The 26,257-nt window shown below is 37.8% G+C and overlaps 1 protein-coding gene across 1 annotated transcript; it reads left to right on the forward strand.

Moving 5' to 3' along the window:
* Positions 1-7,990: 7,990 nt before the first annotated feature.
* Positions 7,991-25,928, forward strand: minar1 (membrane integral NOTCH2 associated receptor 1). Its single transcript, XM_056737586.1, has 4 exons — positions 7,991-8,184; positions 9,621-11,887; positions 18,705-18,959; positions 22,624-25,928. The coding sequence occupies exons 2-4, from the start codon at positions 9,659-9,661 to the stop codon at positions 22,819-22,821; spliced, it is 2,682 nt and encodes an 893-aa protein (XP_056593564.1). The 5' UTR covers positions 7,991-8,184; positions 9,621-9,658; the 3' UTR covers positions 22,822-25,928.
* The last annotated feature ends 329 nt before the right edge of the window (positions 25,929-26,257 follow it).

Here is a 26,257-nt window from a genome sequence, read left to right on the forward strand (position 1 = left end):
TCTGTCAGTCACAGGTTTCATTTTGATAATGCATTGATGGTTCTCAGTTTGTTAAATGCAAGTTCTGAAAAGATTTTAGTGTGTTCATCTGACCTGAACTCACAGGAATTCCTGGCTATTTTACAAGGTGGTTTATTCAAAATTAGCCAGATCATAAAATAGTTTCTTTTTGCCTTGAGATTGCATTGGTTCGTTACACGCAAAATGAACTTGTTTATTTATTTGAGGGTACATGCATGAGCTTGGTGCTTTTTTGTGCGTGATTCTTTGGTGTACATGATTTCAAATAAATGAAAATGTTTGAATGATAACAATAGGCACTATAGTCTCTCTCTCTCTCTGTATTTGTGTGTACATTGCCCTTGAGGTTTGGACTGTTGCTCTGAAATGATTTTTTATTTTCCTTCTCTCTCTTAATCCAAACACCATACAAAGAGATTACAGTAAACATGACATTCAATCTCATTCACATGCGATTTATGAATTCTCAATCCGTTTTCATTCATATGTTTTGTGTAAAATGCTCAAAGTTTTGTTGTGTTTAGGGGAAGAGCTTCATTGTTGAGAGCTTTCTCCAATAATCGTATGTTTTTGTATATAAAAAAGATCTAACAGGTGCCCGTACAATTCTTTCAAAAGGTTGAGAAAACACACTTCAAAAAGAGGCCACATGTCTAGCATAAAAACATTCAGCTATGACTATTGAATTCTAAAAAGCCTGTATATGTTATGCACCCACAGTACAGTGTTTCTGTGTCCTAGTGCAGTGGTTTTCAAACCTTTTCATTGTGAGGGCCCCCCGTGTGTGGGACAAATTGCTTTGTGGCCCCCCTCAAATAAAGACTTTCTGTACAATGTCCTCTAGATTTCACCTGGATTGATTATTCTGCTTTCTCTGTCAAAGTTTACAGAAACATCACAAATCAGAGGCTTGATTTATGGAATATAAAACTTGATTTAAAATATTAATGTAAAAAGTTGTTGGGTGGCTCAAATATGGACAAACTCAACATCCCCTAAAATATATATATTGTTGTTTCAACTCATAACCTACACTTTTAGTAATAAAGGCATTTAAAGGGCCAGTGTGTCGTTTTTTGGAGGATGTATTGACAAAAATGTAATATAATATAAAAGCGTGGGAATCTTTTAGTACCTCATGATTCGATTCATATCGGTTGTTAGGGTCACGATTGGATTATACATCGATTCTTTCTCAAAATTAGATGTGATATATGTTTAGCCCCTTAACTGATGTACTTAAAGATTTTGCATGTGAATTCTAATCTTATCGTGACAAACATCTTAAGAAAGTCTCTAGAAAACATATTTCAACACCGTTTTATAGAATGTGTGTAGGAATGGGCTTCAAAATGTTTATGTCCTTTCTCTGCTCACAGTATAGTTTCATACAAATGTATTGTTTTTATTTTGTTTTCTGTGCTCATGTATCTTTTCAGTGTTAATTGGAAAAATAAAAAAAAGCATCTCGATGTCTGTTGTGGTCAAATTTTAGCTCAAGTGTTAAAACCAATGGAAAACATTCTTTTTGGATTTTTGCAATATTGCAGCTAAAAAACTCACAGACGCATTCTTCTTTAATCATCAAAATTAAAAGAAATTAACCCTTGAAATATTTCAGTCTGTGTGGAATGAATGTCTACATTATACAAGTTATAACAAATACAAGTGAAATAAATCAACTTTTTGATGATATTCTAATTATAGGACCATCACCTGTACATACACAGCAGGTCCCCTTACATGAAATTCAACATGTTGCTTCTACAGAAGCCCTAAACGGTAAAAAGGTTATCCCTTTCGGGAAAAAGCGAAAACGTGACGACATCTTAATCCTCTCCCAGCCTCCTTTGAAAAGGAGAAGAGGCAGTTGGTTTCAGTTCGCAACCTCACGACTAGATGGTGCTTTATAATGAACCTTTAACTTTTTAAAGATCCTTTTTTGTTAGAGTCTCTGATTCTTTGTTAATTGAATCCAACATTGATGTTTGTCCTTATCTCATCAAACCAAAGGTTGAAATAACACATCTTGTCTAGAGGGAATTTGAAGGTAGAATGAGAGACTTTTTGTGACTATGAGAGAGTGCTGTGAAGAGAACAGGTGAAGGGAATGTCTCCTCATCACTTTATGATGCAAACATCCCCGATTGTGAGGAATATTGTTGTTGTGGGCTCATTTAAGCTGCTTTCACGCATTTTAAAATGAAAAGGATGTAAATTCACCTGAGTGTTTCCTGCTGTTAGCGCTTTACGGTCTTTTGGCATGTGAATGATTTCACCGGCAGCGAATCATCATCATTTTAAGATGCATATTAAAGCACCTGAGCACCTGATTGCGAACAGAACTTGCGATTTCCTGAAGATTAGTCCTGGAATGTTTTCTCTGAGCAGAATAATTGGTTTTGTGTCAGATTGAATCGCACTCTTCTCAAGTCTGCTAATGATATCGAACTGGGGGTCACAAGTGAGAAGAAATGAGCAGAGACCATTTGAGTGTATGGATTGGTTTTAACACTTCAATACGTCACACAAACACATATCTGCTCTGTGCCCGTCTCTTTATGTAGGCTATTGACATTTGGGTGACAATACATCAGGCCAGTTCCAGTTTTCAGGTGTAAACATTAAAAACAACACAAAATGCTGTTTGAAACCCAGCCGACATGCATAATCAAATGTTTTTTTTTCTTATTGAAATAGAATATAAAAAAAACAGCTTGATTTTATTTATTAGGGCTGATGGATTGTCAGAAGTGATGGAGCTATGTGATGGGGAAAATGTGTTTAATATAATTTGTTATAACTTTATAAAATTGCACTCACAGACTCATACTGTACAACATTCAATCATTTTGCGTAATGAAATACAGCCTAAAATGAAATTTTCCCTTCTGTTCACTTTCCAGAAGGCCTCACATATTAGTCAAGAAAACTTGATCAAGACGTTGCACATGATTATGAGGTGGTTTCCAGTACAGTACTTAAGACTAGTCCTACACTCAAATAAATGTTAGAGCTGTTTAAACTAAAAACTATTTGCACTGACATAACATTAAATACATCAGTGCCTTTTGTCTCGAAATGCACACGTGAGGCATGATTTTAAAAACTACTTAAATGTCGTAATTTAAAGGGACAGTTCACCTCAAAATAAAAATTCTGTCATCATTTACTCACCTTCGAGTTGTTCCAAATCTGTAAAAATGTCTTTGTTCTGATGAACACGGAGAAAGATCTTTGGAAGAATGCGTATAATCAGACAGTCCTTGGACCCAATTGACTACCATACTAGGAAAAATAACTTTATATATTTTTCTCAGTTAAACACAAAAGGAGATATTTTCAACCCTTTAATTTTGGCTTAGTCCTGTCTTAAAGTGGCTCCCTGGCCCCCCATGTATCAATCGGCTCCGTAACTCTGTCTCCTCTCCACCAATAAGCTGGTGTGTGTTGGGCGTTCTGGTGCAATATGGCTGCCGTCGCATCATCCAGGTGGATGCTGCACATTGGTGCTGGTTGAGGAGATTACCCCCTTCCATGTAAAGTGCTTTGAGTATCAGAAAAGCGCTAAATGAATGTAATAAATTATTATTATTATGACTTCATCCAAAATTGATTTTTTTTGTCTTTTCAACATGACTTTCTGTCTTCTGCAGAACAGAAATGAGATATTTGGAAGAATGTTGTTAACTGGACCCCATTCACATTGGTTTTGTTCTTTTGTGTCCATACAGTGAATGGGGTCTAGTGCTGTCTGGTTACCAACATTCTTCAAAATATCTTATTTTGTGTTCAACACAAAATATTATTATTATTATATTATAATAGTCATATTATGCAAAACTGAAAATAAAATAAGAGGTGCTCTGTCTATCATTTTTATTAATTTATTATTTAAGTTATTGTCTCATCCTTTTAACTATATTTGAGATCTACCCCTATTAAAACAACTGTAACCCACTCAGGGCCGGATTATCCAATGGGCATTGTGATTACAGGCCCTGGGGCCCATGCATGCTAGGGGCCCAGGCAACAGGAAGAAAATTTCAAATAACAGCGCTTACGCCATATCGATTCTGCCGTGCACTTCTGGCCGACGCACATGGAGGTGGGCACACAAAACAGTGTTTTTCTAAATAAGGAAGTCTTCATTTTTATTAAGTCATTTTTACTAGCCCTACTAATTTATAGGCTAAAGAACTTCACTTACATACTGTATAAAGCCTAATAGTTAATGCCGTTTACTGTAACACATTACACGTTACATAAGAAAAGGAGTCGCGAGGTGCTTGATAAACAAATCTAGTTTAACAAATGGGCAAATTACTCTTGTAGTGTAATTATTGACAAAGAGTGCCCGTTTATTCTTAGAAAAAATATTTGAAAATTGCACTTAAGCATATTCTTAAGGACTTTCTGTAATTTATATTAAAGGGGTCATTTGACTCGACTAAAACCAATATTATTGTTTGCTTTAGATGTAATGTAATGTGTATACACAATTTAAGGTTGTTTCAGGCAGGTCTGGGTTCGCATTCGCTTTTAGATAGAATGCATCTTTTGTTCCGACACTTACATTTTTGCAATTTTACGTGCCTAATACATTCATGGGCAACTTACAACACAGCACAGACACAGAAAAACATACTAACACTGAATTTCCGCCATATGACCCCTTAAAGAAAGTTTTTTCACAGTTTTGTGAATCCGGCGTGTTCATGTGAGAATTATGTAAGAATCTGATAGAACTGAATTGATAGAGGTATAGTTGTGCGTGCTGCTTGAATGCCAGTGAGCTGCTATGAAATGTCTTAATTTTAATACTTAATATTGTTGCTGCTGGTTCAGGAAAGCATTGCTGCGATCATGTGGTGTAAATCCTGTATGATTGAGGATGTGTACAGGTGATATTGACAGGTTGTGATCACCAGGCAGTTTTTTTCTGCTGTAAAGTTGCCCATTTTAACATGTGCCTCATTGAGATTCTGCTCTCTTTTAAAGCCAGTTTCAGGCAGCCTTTTAAGTCACTTCTGTGTTGGTTTCATGAGAGTGATCGGAAGGTTCCCGCTTGTTGGGTACACGTATGAGTCGAACGCAGTATACTTTGTAAGCTGAAAAAAAGAAGTATGCCACAGGCTTTATAACTTTTGCATGCAGTTTCAAATGTCCACTTTCATTTTTTTTCTTTTTTGTTGCAAAAGCAAAACTACAAGCAAAAACTAAACCTGAGAACCGTTGTCATTGTATTATTTCTCATTGGATCATTAATATTTTAAAGAGCCCCAGGAGACTGTCTCTCCTTCTCTGGCAAGTGGGAGCAAAGCATTAAATATACAGAATATTACCACATACACTCACCTAAAGGATTATTAGGAACACCATACTAATACTGTGTTTTACCCCCTTTCTCCTTCAGAAATGCCTTAATTCTACGTGGCATTGATTTAACAAGGTGCTGAAAGCATTCTTTAGAAATGTTGGCCCTTATTGATAGGATAGCATCTTGTAGATGATGGAGATTTGTGGGATGCACGAAGCTCCCGTTCCACCACATCCCAAAGATGCTCTATTGGGTTGAGATCTGGTGACTGTGGCGGTCATTTTAGTACAGTGAACTCATTGTCATGTTCAAGAAACCAATTTGAAATGATTCAAGCTTTGTGACATGGTGCATTATCCTGCTGGAAGTAGCCATCAGAGGATGGGTACATGGTGGTCATAAAGGGATGGACATGGTCAGAAACAATGCTCAGGTAGGCCGTGGCATTTAAATGATGCCCAATTGGCACTAAGGGGCCTAAAGTGTGCCAAGAAAACATCCCCCACACCATTTCACCACCACCATAATTGCATTGATGAGAAATTGAACAGGTGTTCCTGATAATCCTTTAGGTGAGTGTATATTATATGATAAAATGAGATCTATTTATACGGTCTCTTAATGAGCTTTGATTTGTTTATTAAGGCTTTCTGGAGTCTCCCACATGTGTGACCTTTAGCACATGACAAGACTATTTTAATAGAAGGATATATATAAAATTGTTTTCCCCATTTTCCCCATTTCCTTCTATTTCTGTAATTAAGGAAAAAAAATGTAATTGACCTGTTTTGAGTTTTTTCACAGTATTACATAAAAACATCCTACATGATTAATCTGAAATGTTGTTTTGCTGAAAATGTATAAGCATGGCATCCTTATATAACTTCACTTCTTAGAAGCATCACCATTGCACATACTTATACCATCTAGAGAACCATTTAACCCATTGTGACAATAGATGGTTTATATGTAAATATGCATGATCTTGAATATGTATATATAAATTATACATTCATTATACATACATATACAGTCATTTATATGCAAATCCAGTAAATAAGTGCAGTTAAATGAACATTGAAGATTTATTTTAAAGTATGTAAAGCATGCAACAATCTCATTTTATGAAGCCATCAATTCCCAAACTTCTCAATATGTATTCCAGGCTGCTGCTGAATGAGGTTGGGTTGTGAACATGTCATTGGAGCAGTAAACCCAAGTGAATGTTTTATTTGCCAGTTCACACCTCATTGGAAATGCTTCTCAACCCCATTACCAATGGACCATCCAGAAATCCCTTTGCAGTTTTGTTTCCCATAAACATCCTGAATACAATACAAAGGGAAAAGATTACAGTTTTATTCTCTGTTGATTAACACATCCTTACAGTACCTCCTCATTTCATGTGTTTCCAAGGATTGAAACCCGACCTTTGTTCTGCAGGCGTTAAGTCCAAATAACTTACATGTACTTACATATATAGGCTATTAATTTGACAGTGCATTTAAATGATACTATTTTGTCTGCCTGCTTAAAGTCGGTTCACATTGCTTAATCGTGTTTTAAGCTCTATCAAAAATATATATTTAACAAATACAGTTTACAACAGTTTACTAGTAAAACAATTCAATTCAATTTATTAATATAGCGCTTTTCACAATGTGCATTGTTCCAAAGTGGCTTTACAGGAGCAAATAAGAAATACTGAAAAACACAGAAAGATAAAACACAACCCAATGCATTGTGTTTATAGGCCAAGCAAGATCATACTAATAAAAATGATCTAATAAATATATAAATGTCTCAAAACAAAACAATATACACCCAATAGAAACCATTACAGAATTTAAATTGTTTCCTTTAAAATACCATTATAAACCATTAGCTTTTTCCATTAAAACCATTACAAAATTCATTTTTGTAGAAAGTTTGGGCATCATTTCAACAAGATTAAACATCCCCCCGATAGAATCCACCACACACAAGTAGAAACCATTATAGTTTCCAATTATAGAAACCAATGCAATTCTCATAAGCCCCCCATTAAATCCATTGAATGTTCTTCTGGAGGGGCTCTACTGTTTTTTTCCAGTAAGGAAATACTAAAGTATACCACAGTATTTCTCTTATGAATTTTCTTTAAAAACTTGCCCATATTTCAGTTCAATATTATAAGAATGTTGATGTATAGTTACATCTAAGTACTTAAGTTATCACATATTACGACTAACGTTTCCATATTTTCCTGAAAACCGAAGTGAAACTGTTATCAGACGGAATTGCAGAGCGCCATCCGAAGCGTATTATATTGAAGGGAGCGCATCTCACGCGTTCCTCCGCATCCCTGAGCATCAATGCGCATTCTAATAGATCCAACAACACAACGCGCGCATACTGAGGATTCAATTCGGATTAATCGGTCTGTCTCCACTCGATCGTGTTTGCTTTTAAGGTGACATTACGTCATTCCATAGGTGGAAACAAAGACGAGTTGAGCTCCCAGGGCTCATGCAGACGGCGAGAGAGAGAGAGAGTGTGAGTGAGAGAGAGAGAGAGACAGAGAGAGAGAGAGAGAGAGAGAGAGAGAGAGAGAGAGACAGAGAGAGAGAGAGAGAGAGAGAGAGAGAGAGGATTCTGCTCACCAAACTCCCCCTGCAATCCGGATGGGATACGGACGGCCATTCCACAGCATTCATCGCACGCATGGATGTATGATGATGTCGTGACATGCAACCGCAAGGACGTGTCTGTGGATTAACGATGCACTTTTTTTTGTAGTTGAACGATTTCCGTCGAGTTTTTCAGTCTCGTTCCAGCGGACTGCAGATGGGACCGTGGAATAGGTGTGTGTCTGTGTATGTGGGTGTGAGTTTATGCTTCATTATAATGAAGAAAACTACAATTTTATTTTTTGTTGCAAGTTTCCTGTATTTTTTCTGTTAAATTATTCAGATTTTTTCTTCAAGTAGTGTACACTCATGGTAAGATCGATTTCTCTGTGAATGCACATGTGTATTTGTATTAACGCATCAAATCCCTCTTTAAGGCGAGGAGGTCGATGTGGTTTTATTCATTCATTCTCGCACTAACCTTTTATTATTAGACTGAAACGGCATAGCTGCATGTTTAAAACAACTGCTCGTAAGATATTATTCTCACGGAGCATTTGCTTCTCGTCTTCCCCTGATCTCATTACTTAAAATGATTACATACATTTTATTATTAGCTATTTTATTTTCCATAGAAATCTGATATACGCCTATACTGTAGCCTATATAAACAAATGTGTTTTACATATTTATCAGATTTCTGTATTTTGTGGTGCTTTTCGTTTCTTTTTGCTGTTTATGTGGTCAAGGACATAAAAAGTTCAAATTTGTTATTGTCACAGAGTAAAAAGTTACAGTGCACAATGAAAAACACATTTTAAGAGTAACACATAGAAGGTGATATGTAGGCTATAAGTTAAAAAATTAAAGGGATAATTCACCCAAAAATGAAAATTATTATTATCACTTACCCTCATTTCATTGCATACCTGTTTAAATAACTTTGTTTTGATGAACTCAGTGAAGGATCTTTGGTAGACTGTTAGCAATTTTCAGTTCTGGGACATCATTGACTAGCATAGTAGGAAAAAAATTCTTCCTTATTATTCCTTAATTCTTCAAATGATCTCATTTTGGTATTCGTCAGAACAAAAATTACAATTGTATTTTTTTATATTTAGAAATATTAATATTAAAAAATTAAACAAAATTATACTATGGTAGAGGTTAATGTCTTAGAACTGAAAATGGCTAATATTCATCCACCTATATATATTTGTTTCAACACAGCAAAGAAATATATATTCAGGTTTGAAACAACCTGAGGGTGAGTAAATTAAAACTAAAACTTTTTGGGTGAAAAATTTGCAGCTGGGAATAAAAAGCATGTACTGTATAGTTCAATAAAAGTTTCTACCCTTACCAAATGTTACCGTGGTTTAACTGTAGAAACCATAGCTTTATGGTTTTGGTTATAATAAAACCAAAATAACCACAAATGTACTATGGTTGTATCACAATAACTACGTGTACTATAATAAAACTCTGGTATTGTTTTCTAAGGGAAATTATAAGTGCGGAATGTGTTATATGTAACTGTAGTAGTACAAATAAAAAATATTTTGATAAGACCGCTACATTTTCATAGACCACTGTTCTCTCGTGTTTCTTTCATTATCTTTGGCTGGTTTCCATTTCTCGCTGGCTAATCATTCATCTGTCTCCTGCAGGCTGTCACTTTTTGACGAGAACAACAACCAAAACCACAATGGATGCCATGCCAGAGTACTCCCTCTTCCTCATGAGGATTTTAGAGGAATTGGATACCAAGTACAGTACAGTTTCGTATCAAGATCTCTGTAAATCCCTGTGTGCCAGATTTGACCTGGTCCATTTGGTTAAGCTGAGGAGTTTGCTATTCTACACGGCATGTTTGGATCCAGCTTTCCCCGCAACCTTATTCAAAGACAAGATGAGGTGCTCGGTAGAGGACCAGCAGTCTAAGAAGCTCATGGTGGCAGCGGATATCGTCACCATGTTTAACCTAATCCAAATGAACGGAGGTATGGCAAAAGAAAAGCTGCCATTGGCTCCAAGACCGAAATTTCACAAGAACCAGTCCTTCGAGTCCTGTCGATCCGACACGGAGGTATATAAATTCAACGACAATGATAGGGTGTACAACCTTGATGCCAGGGGTCATCGTTCGTCTCGGAATTCACCCTGCCCCAAGTCTGAGTGCAACAACTGTCAGCAGTACGTACCAACCTCAGACCCCAACTTCCTCTTGGGAGTCACCAAGGACCTAAAATGTAGGGCAGCGTCACTGGATAAGTTACAGCATCTGCCGCAGTACTCCAGCGTCAGTCCTCCTTGTGAGATGCAGAGCACTTACTTCCCCATGGACATGGACAGCGAGTCAACAGACCAGGACTCTCTGCATGTCAATCCAGGGATGAAGGATCACTTTGTGTCCAGTGGAGAGCCTTTTACTGTGCACTCGTGTGTGCAGAAGCGGAATATTTTCAAAGAGGATTTTCACAACCTTGTTGCCTTTTCGCCCCGTGTGGTTACAGCGGAGTGCAGAGCGAACTCCAAAGCGGGAAGAGATTACCACCGGAGGGAGCTGAACAAGCCTCCCACATTCTTTAATCACAGTTTTGAGCTGCCGTACAGCAACCCATACTTTGAACCCGTCGGCTCACCCATCCAGAACAAAGGGCGCGTGAAGCACGAGAGCCTTGATGATTTGCAAGCGTCTACTTATTTCGGACCTACCACGATCTCTGAGTGTGTGAGCAACAGGAGGACTTCCAGCAAGTATGGCAAACAGCAAGCCTGGCCGGTGAAGAGCTTGAGTCTCAATACAGATGAAGGCCCTGACTTTGAGAGATCCTTCTTGAACGGCAAAGTGGTCAAAGACAATCAGCGTCATAAGGTCAACATCAGGGAAGATGATCAAAAGTTCCAGTGCGCGAAAGAAAAACCCTCTGCCTCCCCCTCTGGTTTCACCAAGAAGTCCAATGGAACCAAAACAAAAGAAATGACTTCTGTAGCTTGTGGGCCCAGTGTTGAAAAGAGAGAGCTTGGCAAAAGGTACAAGGGCATCAACTGTCCGTCGTTACAGTCAGGTAACGTAGAAATCGGTATGAATGTAGGTACACAGACAGAAAAACCAGAACACAGGAATGTAAAGGATTACACCAGTCATGCCAAATATGGAGAGAAGCCGGCCTTCAAACACTCCGATGAGGATTCTGAGATCATCAGCGACGATATCAGCGACATATTCCGCTTTCTGGATGAAATGAGCGTGTGCGACTCCATCGGCGTTGTGCCGTCATCATGCTACAACAGCAATGGCTCATTGTCCCAGGTCACAAAATCAGACGGTGACAGCTCGCCCGAATGTAACACCATCAAGCTGGGCAAAACCAGCATCAAGCTCGACCGCCTCTTCCAGTCGCTGGAGAACTCAGATGGTGACCTCAAAGACAGCGTTTGCAAGCTGGTTCTCAGGATCGGGGAGATTGAAAAGAAACTAGAATCTCTTTCAGGGGTGCGAGGTGAGATTTCACAGGTGCTCTGCAAACTTAATAAGCTCGACGAGAAGATTCAAGAACCAGAGCCGAATGGGAAAACGCCAGACAACGGCGCAACCGAACAGATTAAGACTGATGTGAACCTCTCGCCTCAAGTATTCCAGTGTCACACCACTGGACACAACATGAAGGTGGAGAAAAGTCCAGAATGGTGCTGCTCAGAGGCCGACAGCAGCGAAAGCCTGAGGGTAAAGGCGATGAGGAAAAGCATGTTCATACGCCGATCGTCAAGGTCGTTGACCGAGGAGAACAGCGCCACTGAGTCTAAAGTGGCCAGCATCACTAACTCTCCTCGAGACTGGAGGACGGTTTCTTACTCCAGCCATGCAGCGGATGAAGGAAAGGAAAGAGAGCGACATGGTGAAGCCAAGGACAGACACAGGAAATCCAGAGAGGTAACATACCTGTACTTGTCCTTGTTTTGTCCTTACTGTATATTTGCTTTGTAAGCCATGAGTTGAGACTGGCAGTCTGTATTTATATTCGAAGGAAAAATGAATGTAGTCTTTCAAAGTGTTATCTATATAGTCATGCCACTCCCATTTGCCAAAAGAGATTCTTGAAACAATGGTCTGTCATATCTGTCAAGATTATGTTACATGTAGTTTCCAGTAAATGTGATATATTCCGTACGTGTTTTTAATTCCAATTAATGCTTCCTTCGCCACTGCTTGCCAAATACAAGCTGCCATTTTGTATAGGAAACAAGCTGTGTTTAATAACACATCTCTAACAGCACAGCTGTAGTTTTGTCTCCGGTGGTGCAATTATCACACAACACGCTTATTCTTTCTTACGTCTAGTAGTACTTTCAGCCCAGACGGGGGCACAGATTGAGCACAGGACACAGCATAGAATCAGGCAAATAAATTCAAATGATTCCCACCGGAGACGCTAGGGTTTAACTGCAAATTGGTCCTCTCAAGTATTTACTGGCTCTTGAGTTGATATATCAGCGCTCGGAGGCATTGAAGAAGCTGAATGCACACTGACTCAAGGATTTCATGGAAAGCGCCTGAAAGGTCAACGTACGAATCCGGTTCAGACTCTTTCTGTGACTGTGAGCTACTTTCAAAAAGGACTCAAGGTCTCGGCAAGGCAAGAAAAAAGTCTTATTGTTTAATTTTGCTCAGACATTTGTATTGAATGGCACTAAATGCTAATGAAAAGTTTTTAGTAAGTGAATTAGAAACAGTTGTGTGAAGACTGCAATAATTATGACTCCAATTTCTATCAAGTATGAAGACTTCTCAACTGGAATAAGGACATGCTTTTGCATGATTATTGCAAGATTAGGACGAATAATGTGTTATTCTTTCATATCTACTGTATTAAAGTTAAGTGCACTGTAGTGTATTAGTAATTGCTACTGTACACATTGGTAATGTGCACTACAGTATTCTGCAGTATTACCAACAGTATAGAGGATTGATAAGTTGTAGTATACTTGAATGTTAAACATCTTTTTCAGTTTTATTTTTAATTATTAAACACGTCTCTGACATGGCATTAAAAAAGAAAAGAAAAATACAGTAGTACACTACAACATTTACTATGGTAAGGTTAAAAAACACCACAATATCTAGTATTTAGAACAGTGGTTCTCAACTCTGGCCCACCAGATCCATTTTCCTGCTGAGTTTAGCCCCAACTCTGATATAAAACACCTCAGCGTCTTAAGGAATACTTAATGCGGCGCTGCGCAAATCTATCAACATATGACATTTAAGTACCAAGATAGCGATTCAAGTGCAGATTGCTCCATACAAATTTTAATCGCTCCTGCTGTACTTATACTGTACTTATGTACCTGCTGGCGATATGCCAAACAATCTGCTGAGCCCCACATTAAGTTGAACATGTCTGTTCATCGATCTCTCTATTTCTTTGATTTGAAGTGTGATTTGTAGGCCAAAAATGGAGAAAACACATATAAACTAAATTAAAGATGACTTGACTGATAGCATTATTTGTCCATTTTTAAATTAAACATTGATATCTCGATTATATTGAAACTGTGAATTTGTTTGGCCACTGTAACCATAAATCGAAAACCGTGGTAGGCCTAATCTAGAGACTATATACTATGTACTAGTATCTTGGAATGTTACTATAGTTTCCTGTAGTAAACTTTACAGTATACTTATGTATTTTTTATGTACTGTATGAATGACTTAAATCCAATTCTACGTATTTCTGTTAAAATTTTTCGGTTTTCTATTCTACGCTGTTCTTCTCATTTTAATTGTCTTCCGTTCACTTACAGTATTATACTTTTTTATTGCCCTATTCTATATATATCTATAACACATTTTAAAATCATATAGAACAGTAGAGTAAATGCAACCAACACTGACACATTCCTTAGTGTACTGAATATTTTTACGTTTTCTCCACTGCCTCTCAGGTTTTGCTTTAGCACAGGTCGAAAGCTGTCAGATCCTGCATGGTCCCTTCACATCTTTTAAGGGATCTCAGGAGTGCCAGAAGTCCCTGCGTCTATGGGACGTTTCAAGCTGTAGTTAATTTGAGTGAATGGCAGCATTGGGAATTGACGGTTAATCAAACTCTATTCACATTAATGAGAAATCACACAACAGGGAGAACATGCTCAGTGTTGCTGACACAGTCTTTGTCATTTCAGCACAGTCAGTTCAGCTGTGTAGTCGCATTGAATGCAGCAACATGCTCGATGTGATAAAACATCATTAGCAGTATGTATTAAGGAATTAAAAATATGAATTAAGGAGTTTTAGTAAGATTTGCTTTCGTAGCAGTGACGTTTAGAGGTGGGGTTGGGTTTTTTGATAATAGTTTTTCTAATCATTGTAAATCCAGTGCACATTGTACAAATTCACATGAATTAGGCCTTTGTAAGTTTGTTACACATTCCAGTCAGATCAGGTTGGTAAATGCACATCACTGTTGTGGTAATAACGGCTGTTTTCATTTTTAGGAAACAAGATGGTTATGTTAAGCTTTTAAGAAATACTATGTGTTTTTTCCTTCGCATCCGTTTAAAGGCTTTCCTGATTTTACATCAGAGCTGTCAATGGGGTTCTAGGCAAATAACTCATTTTTCGAGCATCTGTTCAGCTGTTATGGCGAATGGGTTTCTGGCTTAATGCATATCTTATAGTACGCGTCCCAACCCTCTCGTTCTGTGTCATCTTGTTTATGATTTACGTGACCCAAGTGTGATTTATTTTGACAGATCACAGTCATTGAAGCTGAACTGTTAATGGGCGAGAGACCTGAGAGAACCGTCAATTCCACACAGGGGGCTTAGCACAACATTTGTGCCTTCTCACAGCGTGCCCTTGATAAAGGGCAATGTAAAGTTTTTCCCTTTATACTGAGATGAAATTGCCTGCCAGCTGAGCGATAAGTTCATGTCAGTACTGGCAAAGCGAACAGGACACTTTTTTACTCCCTTTATTTGTACATAAGGTACTGCCAGTGAATTTTCCAATAAGACTACGTGTACCCATTCAACGTAAAGGATTAGTCGATTCAAAAATTTTACTAGCCTAATGTTGTTCCAAACCCATGACAAAGGAGACCATTTCAAAGAAATATACAGTAATTGGGATTTGTATAGTCATTGAACATCATACCGCAAATAAGTAATGGATTTAATGCAGTTATAACAAACTGGCTTGGATGAATTTGCATGTGGTCCTTCTTTCTAGAATTAAATCAATTATAGCAACAATAAAGAGTTTAGTCTGTTGACTAGTGACCTAAATTGACATTTTGAGCGATGTTAGTGTTGGTGTTATGGCTCTGTTCGAGGCAAACTCTCCGCTCATCCATACAAGTTTTTTATTGTGCTTTAATAAGAATCCTGGTTTTACTGTGTGTACAGTCTGTTGAACTACAGTTGTACATCACAACATGATGACATCCATTTAAAGGTTATGAAATTTAAAATATTCAACAAAACAGAAGACAGGATGACAGATTTACAATATGTGACCCAGTTTGAGAAAACCCAGTTAGAGACATTTTTCGAGATGTGCTGTTTTCTGCATAAAATCATTTTCAGAAAATATGTGTAACCCTGGACAAAAAAAGAGTCTTAGGCCGTGTTCACACATGACTTATTTTTGACAAGAAAAAGTTGACAATGCCGCTTTTTTAGTTAAAAAAAACCCTCGCCAAATTGTGGTTACAAATAGCAGCCGGAAATGTTCAAAGATAGCTTTTATGTAGGCAGGGACAGCCTTTTTATGCAGCGTAACAGAATTCCATTTGAATTATAAACAGAGAGCGTCTTTTGCAATAAGTAATCACATATTTAAAGACTACAACACACATTTCTTGCTAGAAGATCAAAAGTTATTGAAAGGGAAAATTAAAAACTTACATTTATACAAATCTATGCTCCAACGGGTGTTTCGGCTGCCATTTTATTTTTTCAAGCTTGAGCCTTGTTGACCAATTGCGTTACTCACATGTTGTTATGGAACAGTAGGTCTCTGTCATTGGTTAGCTGTGGAGAAAGTGCTTGATGAAGGACGTTTTTTGTTTCAGAAAAGTTTAACCTTTTTCAACCTCAAAAAATGCTCTGAGCTGCAGAAAAAGACGCTTGCGCTGGCGTTTTAAAAAGCACCCAGGCCTTTTTTGAAAACTCAGTTGCCATAGGAATATAATGTAAAACCGACGCTAGCATCTTAAAAAAGAAGTCAAGTATGAACTTATAGCTAAATTTTCACAATTGAGATGTATACGTCATGTGAAAGCAGAATACATAAGATTTCCATTGATGTATGGTTAGTTAGGATATGACAATATTTGGCCGAGATACAACTATTTTAAACCCTGGAATCTGAGGGTGCAAAAAAATATATATTGATAAAAAAAATCGCATTTAAAGTTGTCCATCAGAGGCACTGTGGCAGGCCGTTGCTAAGAAGAAACAGGTTTATTTTAACACTCTCTATTGGCTTAAAGCAGGATTAATGTTGTGGTGAGTACTGTAGATAAACCAGAAAGCTTTACATAAACTTGAGTGGGTAATTCTCAAAGAGCGGGCAGTATCGAGGGATCTGTATCCATATTTCCGGCCATTTTTGTTCATGCTTTGGCATCATTCACTCACAAAAATAAAGTTTTGATATATTTACAGAAGCAAATACTTAATGGAACAGGATCTTTACTAAATATTATAAAGATTTTTGGCATGAAAGAAAAACTGATTCTTTTGGCTCAAAATGTTCCCATGAGCAAGATGGCGTCTGCGAATGAGAATTGAAATGCTAAACAGTTAACTCTCTCTCGATTTATTTGATCTACTTGGTTAAAGCAGCTCACAGATTTGCAAGATAAGAGAGGCAGTTGAGAGAATAAATAAAGAATGGCTTTGATATGTGTCATGAATCAGTTACAGACACAACCCGTATTTCTAGATAAATTCCATGAAGAGAAGATTTTCCTTCTCTCAGCTGGTGTGTCCTCACATGTGCTGTGATTCATTTTCAGAGGTCTGTGGCGGTTTGATTAGTCCTTTCCTGGCGGTTGGTGGGGGATGGATTAACATTACACTCCCTATACTCCCCGTCTACAGTCCCAGCTCCTGTGGCTTTTTTAATTTTCACCTGAGCTCATGGCCAGCCAGAGTAACACCATTTAAATTTAAACAGCGAGAGAAGAAAAGGTGTTGTTTCTTAGAGAGGAAAGATGAGAGAAAGAAACATAAACATTGTGTTTATGTATATATAGAGTATATGAAGAGTTTATTTCCAAAATAAGATTAAACATTTTCAAAAATCATGTTTTTTGTTGTGCATTCAAAAAATATCAATCAAACTGCAGTTGGTTTTTTTTGATTTAAGCCATAATATCTAAAATAAAATACAGCTAACTAACACAATAAAACATGATAACATAATAAAAAAAAATATTTACAAAAGTGATGTTTCAATAAAATAAATTAAAGATCATTTTGAAAAAAATTTTCTGAATGTACAATGTGTTTACATAAAATGATCATTTTTGTTTTGGTCTGTAAACTACTCACAATATTTCTTCCAAATTCCAAATAAAAATATTTGATTCGATTTGTATTTATTCGCAGAAAATGAAAACTGGAGAAACAGGTGAAAATAACAATAAAATGCTGTTTATTTTTCAGACCTGAAATACTGCAAAGGAAACAAGTTCATTCTCACTTTTTTCTCACAGTTTTTATGTGTCTTGTCATGCTGTCAGTCTGTCACATTGCTGTTCACATGTCACTGTTGAGGTTTGATTTTGTTGACATTTTTTAATTAATTCATATACTCTTTGTTTAAGAAGCACTTTCACAATTGCATTTAGTCATGTAGCAGACGCTTTTATCCAAAGCGACTTACAAAGAGTTTAGTGAGCAATAAGTGATAAGTCACAGGAACAATAATACATTAGGTGCCAATGCAAAGTTACTGGTTTTAACTAAAGCTAGAACACTACCTGTTGAGAGAAAGGGTTAGTTTTTTTTGGATTGATGTTATTATTAGCAACAACAAACACTTCACTGTTAGCAGTAGGTATGATTTGGTAGCCTCATACAAAGTTGAGGGTCTGTGTTATTTACGGCCTGAAGTTTTTTATGTCTGAAAAACAGGACAAGAACAATAGAGCGTGTTGGCCCTTAATAACACGTAACTCTGGAAAATAACAACTAGCTCATAAAAATCAAATCTGTGAAAAGCATAAAATGCAGCACTTTGGTGGCCCTCAGGGCGGGAGTAAGCCTGACTGGAGATATTAAAAACAAACATTATTCTTTATAATAGACAAAGGGCCGTGGCAGATGCACATTCTCCTCTCTGCAAACAAGACCTGAATCATTCCTGCAAGCACAACACTAAAATTTCAGCTTGCTATGTATTTATGGGTAGTTAGACCCACTGTGTGTACTGTGACTCTAACGGATGATGCAGTCAGTTTACACCTGCCAGATGTGTCCCTATGCTGATGTTTGTTCTCCTTGAGTGTTATTGGAGGGACGATGCTGAGAAGTTGTGGGCGGTTGCCAGGGAGTGGCTATGGGACTGCTGATGCGGTTTTGTTAAGTGGTTGTTAATTGAATTTATGAGTTTAAAAGTTCCTCTTTGTTCGTGTTCTGTGTTATCGCTCTCAAAAGCGCACCTGACATTCCTATCGCATCAGCAGAAAAGATAAGATGCCTCCTCATCCGTGACCTTACTTCCTCTTTCTCCCCTACAGACAGACCGGCAGTATGACGCCCACCAGGCGCACCGCTCCTCAAAGCCGCCCAAGGAGTCTTACCTGGTTGAGCAGGTGTTCAGCCCGCATCACTTCCCTCCCGCTGTCAAATCTCACGTGAAGGGCAGCCCTCTCTACACGGACCTGCGGCTGACCGGCCACGCCGACGGCAAGCGTTTGCAGCCATCCTGGACCATCGAGGAGTACAAACGCAACTCAGGAGATAAGAACAAGCTCAGCGCGTTGGACTTGCAGGTGAGAGATTAAGGTTTACGGGTTTGACTTCGACCTTCACCATTCGTCCCTTCGCTGGTCGATGTCCACTGATATCTGAGTCTTTGGTGTTGGCTGTGTGTGGCAGGTTGTTTGTTTTTATAATAAAATGGGATTAGCTTTAAAGGCTAAGGCACATGGGAATTGAGCTTTGTGTTTTTGATTCAACCAGTGCTTTTTGTCAAACTTGCCTTTACCTTTAACTTATTTTGTTCAAGTAATGTGGTTTAAATAATAAAGGTAACGCTAATTTAGCTATACTTTTATCAATAATATGCAAAATGTATAACAGTGTGAAGTATATCACATTGACCTTTTAATCTTCTATTGGATAACTTAAAAAATATTGTTGTTTTTGCGGACAGAATCGCCATCTGTCTTTTTCTTACTTTCAGATATAATCATGTGCTCTCAATGAGGTTCAAAATAAAAGGCTATAGTGCAGTTGACGTCACTCCACAAGCGTCTTACATATAAAAGCCATAATCTATCCTCTCTACAGTACAATATACATATAAATAACAGTAGATATAACGGCTCTTCACTGGCTTGTGCACCGTCTGCATCAGGATGTATTTCGCATCTTCAAACCTGTGTTGTAGGTTCAGCCCTGTTGCTACGATATTTTCCCATTAACAAGACTGCAGGCTATTCTTCAGACCTGCTTACCCAACTGTACAATGCGCGGTGCAAGAAACAGAGGGGAAAAAAAGAGCATTGACAACCTCAAACTAAGTCTGGTTTTATTCTCCGGCCACGGTGTCAACCAGTTCCAATTTCTTCGCAGACGTCTGGCACAGATAGGATTTTGTTGCAACTGGGTTAACAGTGAAATGTTTACAAATTCAGAGTCTTTGGCCACCGTATGTGGGTCAGGGATAATTCACCCAGAAATGAAATAGTTTGCTCATCCTCATGCCATTTCAAACCTGGATGACTTTCTTTCTTCTACAGAACGCGAAAGAAGATATTTTGAAGAATTTTGTTAACCGACACCCATTCACTTAGATTGGATTTATAGAAGCGAACGGAGTCCATTGCTGTTCGGTTACCGACTTTCTTCTAAATATCTTCTGTTGTGTTCCGGGGAAAAAAGAAAGTCATACAGATTGGAAATGACAAGAGAGTAAAAGAATTTTCATTACTTTAAAATTGTGTTGCTTTAACAATAAATACCTAGAGACAGTTATTCACAGGAGATCATCGTACCGCATTTGTCTTCGCTGAATCTGCATTATTTCCTGAGTAACATCAGTGTTTATTTTCTGCAGCGTTTAAAGCTGCTGATGTTAATGTTTAATTCTCCAGGATGCTGATTGTGCTTAAAGTGAAATGACTTTACTATCAACTTTTGACACATTTACATTTCAGACTATTTTTCTTGCTCAGGTCAATGGAAATCAAACAAGATGTAATTGAAATGCTTCGTCTATCTCTTGGTCAGATAGCAGTTTCATATTAGCAGTCAGCTACAGAATGTCATATAGCTGACCAAAATAAAACCTACAGGCAGCAGGGTCACATCGACTGCTGATTGTATTCTCCGTGGAATCGAGTTGGTCTTTCCTAGGAGAACATGGAATAAATGTTCCTTACTCTGCAGCAGTATTGATAAAGGATTAGTCTCAGCTTATTGTGGAGGGAGACCACCAATACCATCTGTGGACAGAAATACTATGTATTTTTAAAGGTGCTATCTGAATAAAATAATACCCATGTTATCAGAAAGTTGACCTTGAAATGAGTCATGGTCGTTTGTCATTTGAAAATATGAGAAACGTGTAGATTTCTGGGTGTTTAGCCAATATCAAATTGCTTTCAGGCCAGACATATTTTAGTATACTCCTAAAAGTCCTTTTTTATAATTTTTTCATAATTTTCTTTTTCAGCGTTTTATAGCTTTATTGGATAGTGTAGTAAAGAGAGGTCAGGAAATCAAAGGCGTGACAGAGAAGGGAAGCAAAGTTGTTAGAGTACCACTAATTGGCAATCGGCACACAAAATTGCATTTATTAAAAAAATGGTCCTTAAATTAAAACTATGACGACTTATGTTGCACTGACAGGTGAATTTATATTTTTGTCCAATACACAGTTCACATATACCCCCTTTCCACCAGGGTGAACCGGGTGCTTGTTCGTAGCTAGTGCTATTACTAGTTCAGAACTGGTTCCACTAGTGAACCTGCTAAGAACCGGTTTGCTTATTAGAGAGCCACAAGGCAGCGTGGTCATACATCACTGACTACGTCTCATCTTTCCCAGCAACATAAGCGCGGTAGAGCCAAACATAAAACACCACCAACAATGGCGGACGTTGTGTTGCTTGTGATGTTCATGGCTTTGCGAGCGTACATCTGCATCCAAACAAGGTGAATCTTGATGAAAGCAGTGTTGCTTTTGTTTCGTGTCCATCGTGAATTGAATTGAATTAAAAAAATGCTGGTCAGTGTTCGTCAGTGGTCACGGTAACCACGACCCCAGCACCTTACGCAAGTAGTTCTTCTTCAAATATTGTCACTTTATTTCAGTGGGTGAACTCAGACGAATTATACTGCCGTTCTGTTTTGGGGTCGGTACACACAGCCCCGCCCATTCCTTTGCTGAGTGCGATATGCTTTCCAAACGATGTTTTTGCATTTGCCAGTTCCATTAGTTCACTAAAACAAATTCACGTGTATTGTGCTGCCCACGAGGAAGCTTATACAGCAACATTATTTTCAACTCTGGTAACAGACAATTGCGCTTATAAACAACAATAACTTCTCTCAGCGTCGCTCAGCTTGCACACTGGTCAACGCACAATAGAATGCAGTAAATCATGTAAACTAGACTGCATATTCTGTATTTAACGAAACACTATGACCGACCCCGTTGATATTTCCATTGACCCCTCCTCAACCTCATCTGTTTCAGAAGACATTACATAAACACTGGAAATAAAAACTGCACCTGTCTTACGATCTAATGGTGTCTTTTTATTGCGAGCCCTTTAAAGATGTCAGAGCACTCTGTCATTAACTGTGCATCATTTTGAGCGTTTTTACATTCGTTAGTTCAGTCCCTGCTAGCTTGACATTAAAGCGACGGTGATTAAAAGAACCAGTGTCTTACAGCCCCTGTTTGAGGACACCATTAACGTCTAAACATTTCTGCTCAAAGACTTCAATCAATGAGCTGACCTTCTCTCACGGGACATTGATTTCTCAACTGCCTTAAATTTCTGAAAAGGAAGGCTTGCTTGAAAGTGTTGCCGATATTGGCTGTGGTGGTTGAAAATTAAAACTCCACTATCGATCAATTGTTTTCTGTGCTTTGCTTAACCAGATTCTGACCTCACATTTACAAATGTAAAATTATAGCAACCATGGTTGTGGTAGTTATCAGTCGCTCTCATTCTTGTCTCCAGCTGCCTGTTTTAAACCTTCTCTAGGACATTCTATGTCCTACTCATTCACCACATATTCAATTAAAATGGCAGTATGATAAAAAATGACATCTCGGCCGAATGTGTCGCTTCAGTGATCTATCTGCTCGTAGTTTGACTATCGTGCCGTAGCTCCATTCATCTTTAAATGGATTCATTTCACACCCGAGACATCGGCACAATCTCCTCAGAACATCTCAGCTTTTCTTTCCATCCGCAGGTCCAGGAGTCGCTCAACCCAAACAACCTGGAGTACTGGATGGAGGACATCTACACACCTGGCTACGACTCGCTGTTGAAACGCAAAGAGGCAGAGTTTCGTAGGGCCAAGGCGTGCAAAATCGGTGCGCTAATCGCTGCGGCTGCCTGCACTGTGATTCTGGTCATCGTAGTGCCCATTTGCACCATGAAGTCTTGAGGTTTCTCGTTTTCTTAACCGGGTTAACCTGGGATGTTTGTTAACTCTTTGTGGAGCTTCTCGGTTTAAGGTTTTGTGATTAGGTCTAATTTCAGCCACTGGCAAGACTTTTTTCGGGATTGTTAAATAAAAGTGTATAACAACAAAGAGTTCATTGTGAGGCATTGAAATTTGAATGATTGTCTTTTTATTTGTTGTAGTTAATATTTATACCTTGAAGAAATCATTTGTTATGTGATAGACACTACTTTACTACAGGCTCAGAGATGCACACTTGTTTTTAGTCCAACATATAATGTACTGATATGTTTTCTGTCCATTTTTTTCTGGTATTGCAATAGAAACTAAAGGGAAAGCTTTACGTTTAAGCATATTATATTTTTTACTTTACTATGATTATGAGAATTTTACTGAGAGTTATTTTGACTACGCAAAGGGAATGTTTTGAAGACAAGCGTCATTTATCTTTAGAGAATGCTGGAACGGCTGGGCTGTGCAATGTCTTTTTCTATGAAAGCTATAGTCAGATATTAAGCAAATATTATTTATTGCTAAGTGCATTCAGTTAGACCACATTTTAAAATGGAAATGATCATGTGAGGGATCTGAGTTCCTTTTATTTCATGGTAAAGTGTGGAAAAAAATCAGTAACGTCTTTATCAATACAAATACAGCAATTTAAAAACATCTTACCACATAGCTGCTTAAATTTTGATTGTGATGATCCTTTTGCCTTGTTATATCATAACTAAGTATAATATACTTGAATTGCCGAATCACTTTCAGCTCAGTTTGTTTTTGAAAGTGAAATGCTTTTTTGCACTCTTTTGATTTATTTCAATTGAATTACTGTCAACATACGCCATTCACGTTTGAAAAACTGCTTGCCTATCCGAGAGGTCGAGCCGTAGATGATTAAAAACTGGCTGTTGGTCAAATCCAATATTTTGAGGTATTACGCTCTGGCTCTTTTCCAAAAGCTAGCGAGCTGCTTTGCTGTTTACTGCCTGCATAGGCAGCTGCCTTCTAAGTCAGCGGCTTAACTGAGATGGAACCTCAAAAGTAACAATTTATTATGATCTACAGTAAAGAGGCAGCAACATCGTGCACGAAATTGTCACAAACCCGTAATTTATTAATTTGTGTTCATCAACACAAATTTCCCCCTTATTTCGTGTCACCCAGTACAAATTGCCATCAAAAGTACTTTAATAACTATCAAGAAATATATTTAATATACTTTTATATCTTCAAAATGTATAAATATATTTCAATGCAATATTATGGGGCAATATTATCCTACGATCTTATTCATATGTTCTGTTATGATATCACGTTGCCCCTGTGACGTTAGGTTTAGAGACGGTGTTAGAGTGTTACAGTTAATAACCTTGTGAAACATTTTTAGCATAATAAGCCTTTGCTATGATTTCAGGGTTATTTTAGGGTTTGGGGAGAGGTAATGTTTTGGTTAGCCAACTCCTAATGTATTTGCGACTGATATCAGGTTAGAAATATATAAATGTACACACCCTCGCAGTCAGTGTATTGAATATTTCTTGTGCTGGTGATAAAAAGTCATGCTGAGTTTTGATGAACACGAATGAATAGATTACAGTTTGTGACAATTTCACAAATTTCCGTGAGACTGGGTTGGAATAGTTGTCCCAAATGGGTCACATTGGTGTTAGCAAGCTGCTGAGCTAATGTCGCAAGCATAACATAACTTGAGCTTTGAGAGATTTCATAATGAGAGATTTTTCTGTTATGACGAATTTGTATAATCAACAATTCTATCGCTTTGTGACGATCTTGAATAATATTCAGTTTATCACGGCATTATTTTCTCATTTAAGAATAAACTGTTGCCTTAGAATTTTGCCAAAAGTACAAATCGTACAAGACAGCGGGATATTCTGAAAGCATTTTCATTTATTTGAATCATGTTGTCGACTGTGAAAAAGAAGTTTAGTGAAGGGAGTGTGTCTATGATGCCTTATATTCCTGCTGCTCACAAGGCAACTCACTAGGGTTTGGAAAAGAGCCTGAGAACATAAAAGACATAAAACATCAAAAACAACTGGTTATCATTTACCAGTGTTAGCATTAATCCGTCAGTGTTATATGGATACTGGTTATCTGTTTTGTTTTTTTAGGAAGTTACTCCTCCATTTTGTGTATGTTAAAACAATGATCTGACTTTTTGGCGTGTTTTATCATGGCCGCGTTGTTAGGCTGAAATTTTGGGGTGAAGTGTGTAATTCCCTCTCTGCCATTATAATGTACAGAAATAGGGTAAACAGTTGGGGCGGGGCTACCTGATTGTCTAGCCAATGGCAGAGGGAGAATGGGGTTTGGTGGGCGTGTTTGGAAGAAGTCAACATTGTTGCATTGGTGCTAGTGGTGCTGATATTACACACTTCACCTTTCAGTGTTCATTTGGATTTGCACACAGAGTATATTTATGATTATTACACCCCATCTGCACCAGACACCAATAGAACCCATTGTAATTAAACATTTTGTCCACACTGGATGCGATGTGACACGACAAACCAATTAAGAAGAAGGCATTTGTCATGTCGCCTTACGCTGCTCGTGTCGGGTTTAGACAGGGTGTTAGAATGTTTCTTTATACCACATGCGAGAACGATTGTTTTCGATTGGAGGCTTGTTTTTTATATAGTTTCTGAACAATGTCGCCTTTAACAATGAATAGTTTCGAAACATCATATCCATTGTAATTTTGCTTTGTTATTCAAATAGTTCACACCGAAAATAAAAATCTGATATTTTATTTACTCACCTTTGTGTGGTTTTAAACCCTTTTGCTATTTTCGCTAATAGTGACCCCTTCAGTCAAGCTTCTTAAATCTCAAGAAAAAATCCTCAATTTGGGTTCAGTGGAGATTAACTAAAGCATTCAGGGTTTGAAAAACACGATTGCGAGTGAATGACAGAATTGTCATTTTTGGGTGATCTATTCCTTTCATCAAGCTGGCCAAAAAATTTGACCTTGTCTTCGATGGGCCGGTGACCTTTGACACGGGAAATGTGTGTAGTAGCACGCTGTAGAACCCTGTACATAACTTCAGGTTCAAAGCGCATTGTGTCAATCAAATGTATTCTAATAAATCTCTTACTGTTCAGTTGAACGCGTATCTTTTCCTCCACCTTTTGTTTTTCATGTATTGACAGTATGTATCGCTGTATTTGACCAGCATATATGGCAGGTTTCTAAATATGGAGTATGTAATGATGGTATTTTTTAAGTAAAAGTTGAGGTGACTCATAAAGATCTCAAAATAACTTGAGGGTGTCAAAAAATTTCATAGAATAAAAATACATGTAAGGTTGATGTATTTTTCGATTTGAAAGGCCAAAAATACCCGACAATGTCAACAATCGGCCTTGTTGACATCATCCCAAAAAAGTA

This window comes from Triplophysa dalaica, chromosome 1 (assembly GCF_015846415.1).
Source record: "Triplophysa dalaica isolate WHDGS20190420 chromosome 1, ASM1584641v1, whole genome shotgun sequence".
Taxonomy (NCBI): Eukaryota; Metazoa; Chordata; class Actinopteri; order Cypriniformes; family Nemacheilidae; genus Triplophysa; species Triplophysa dalaica.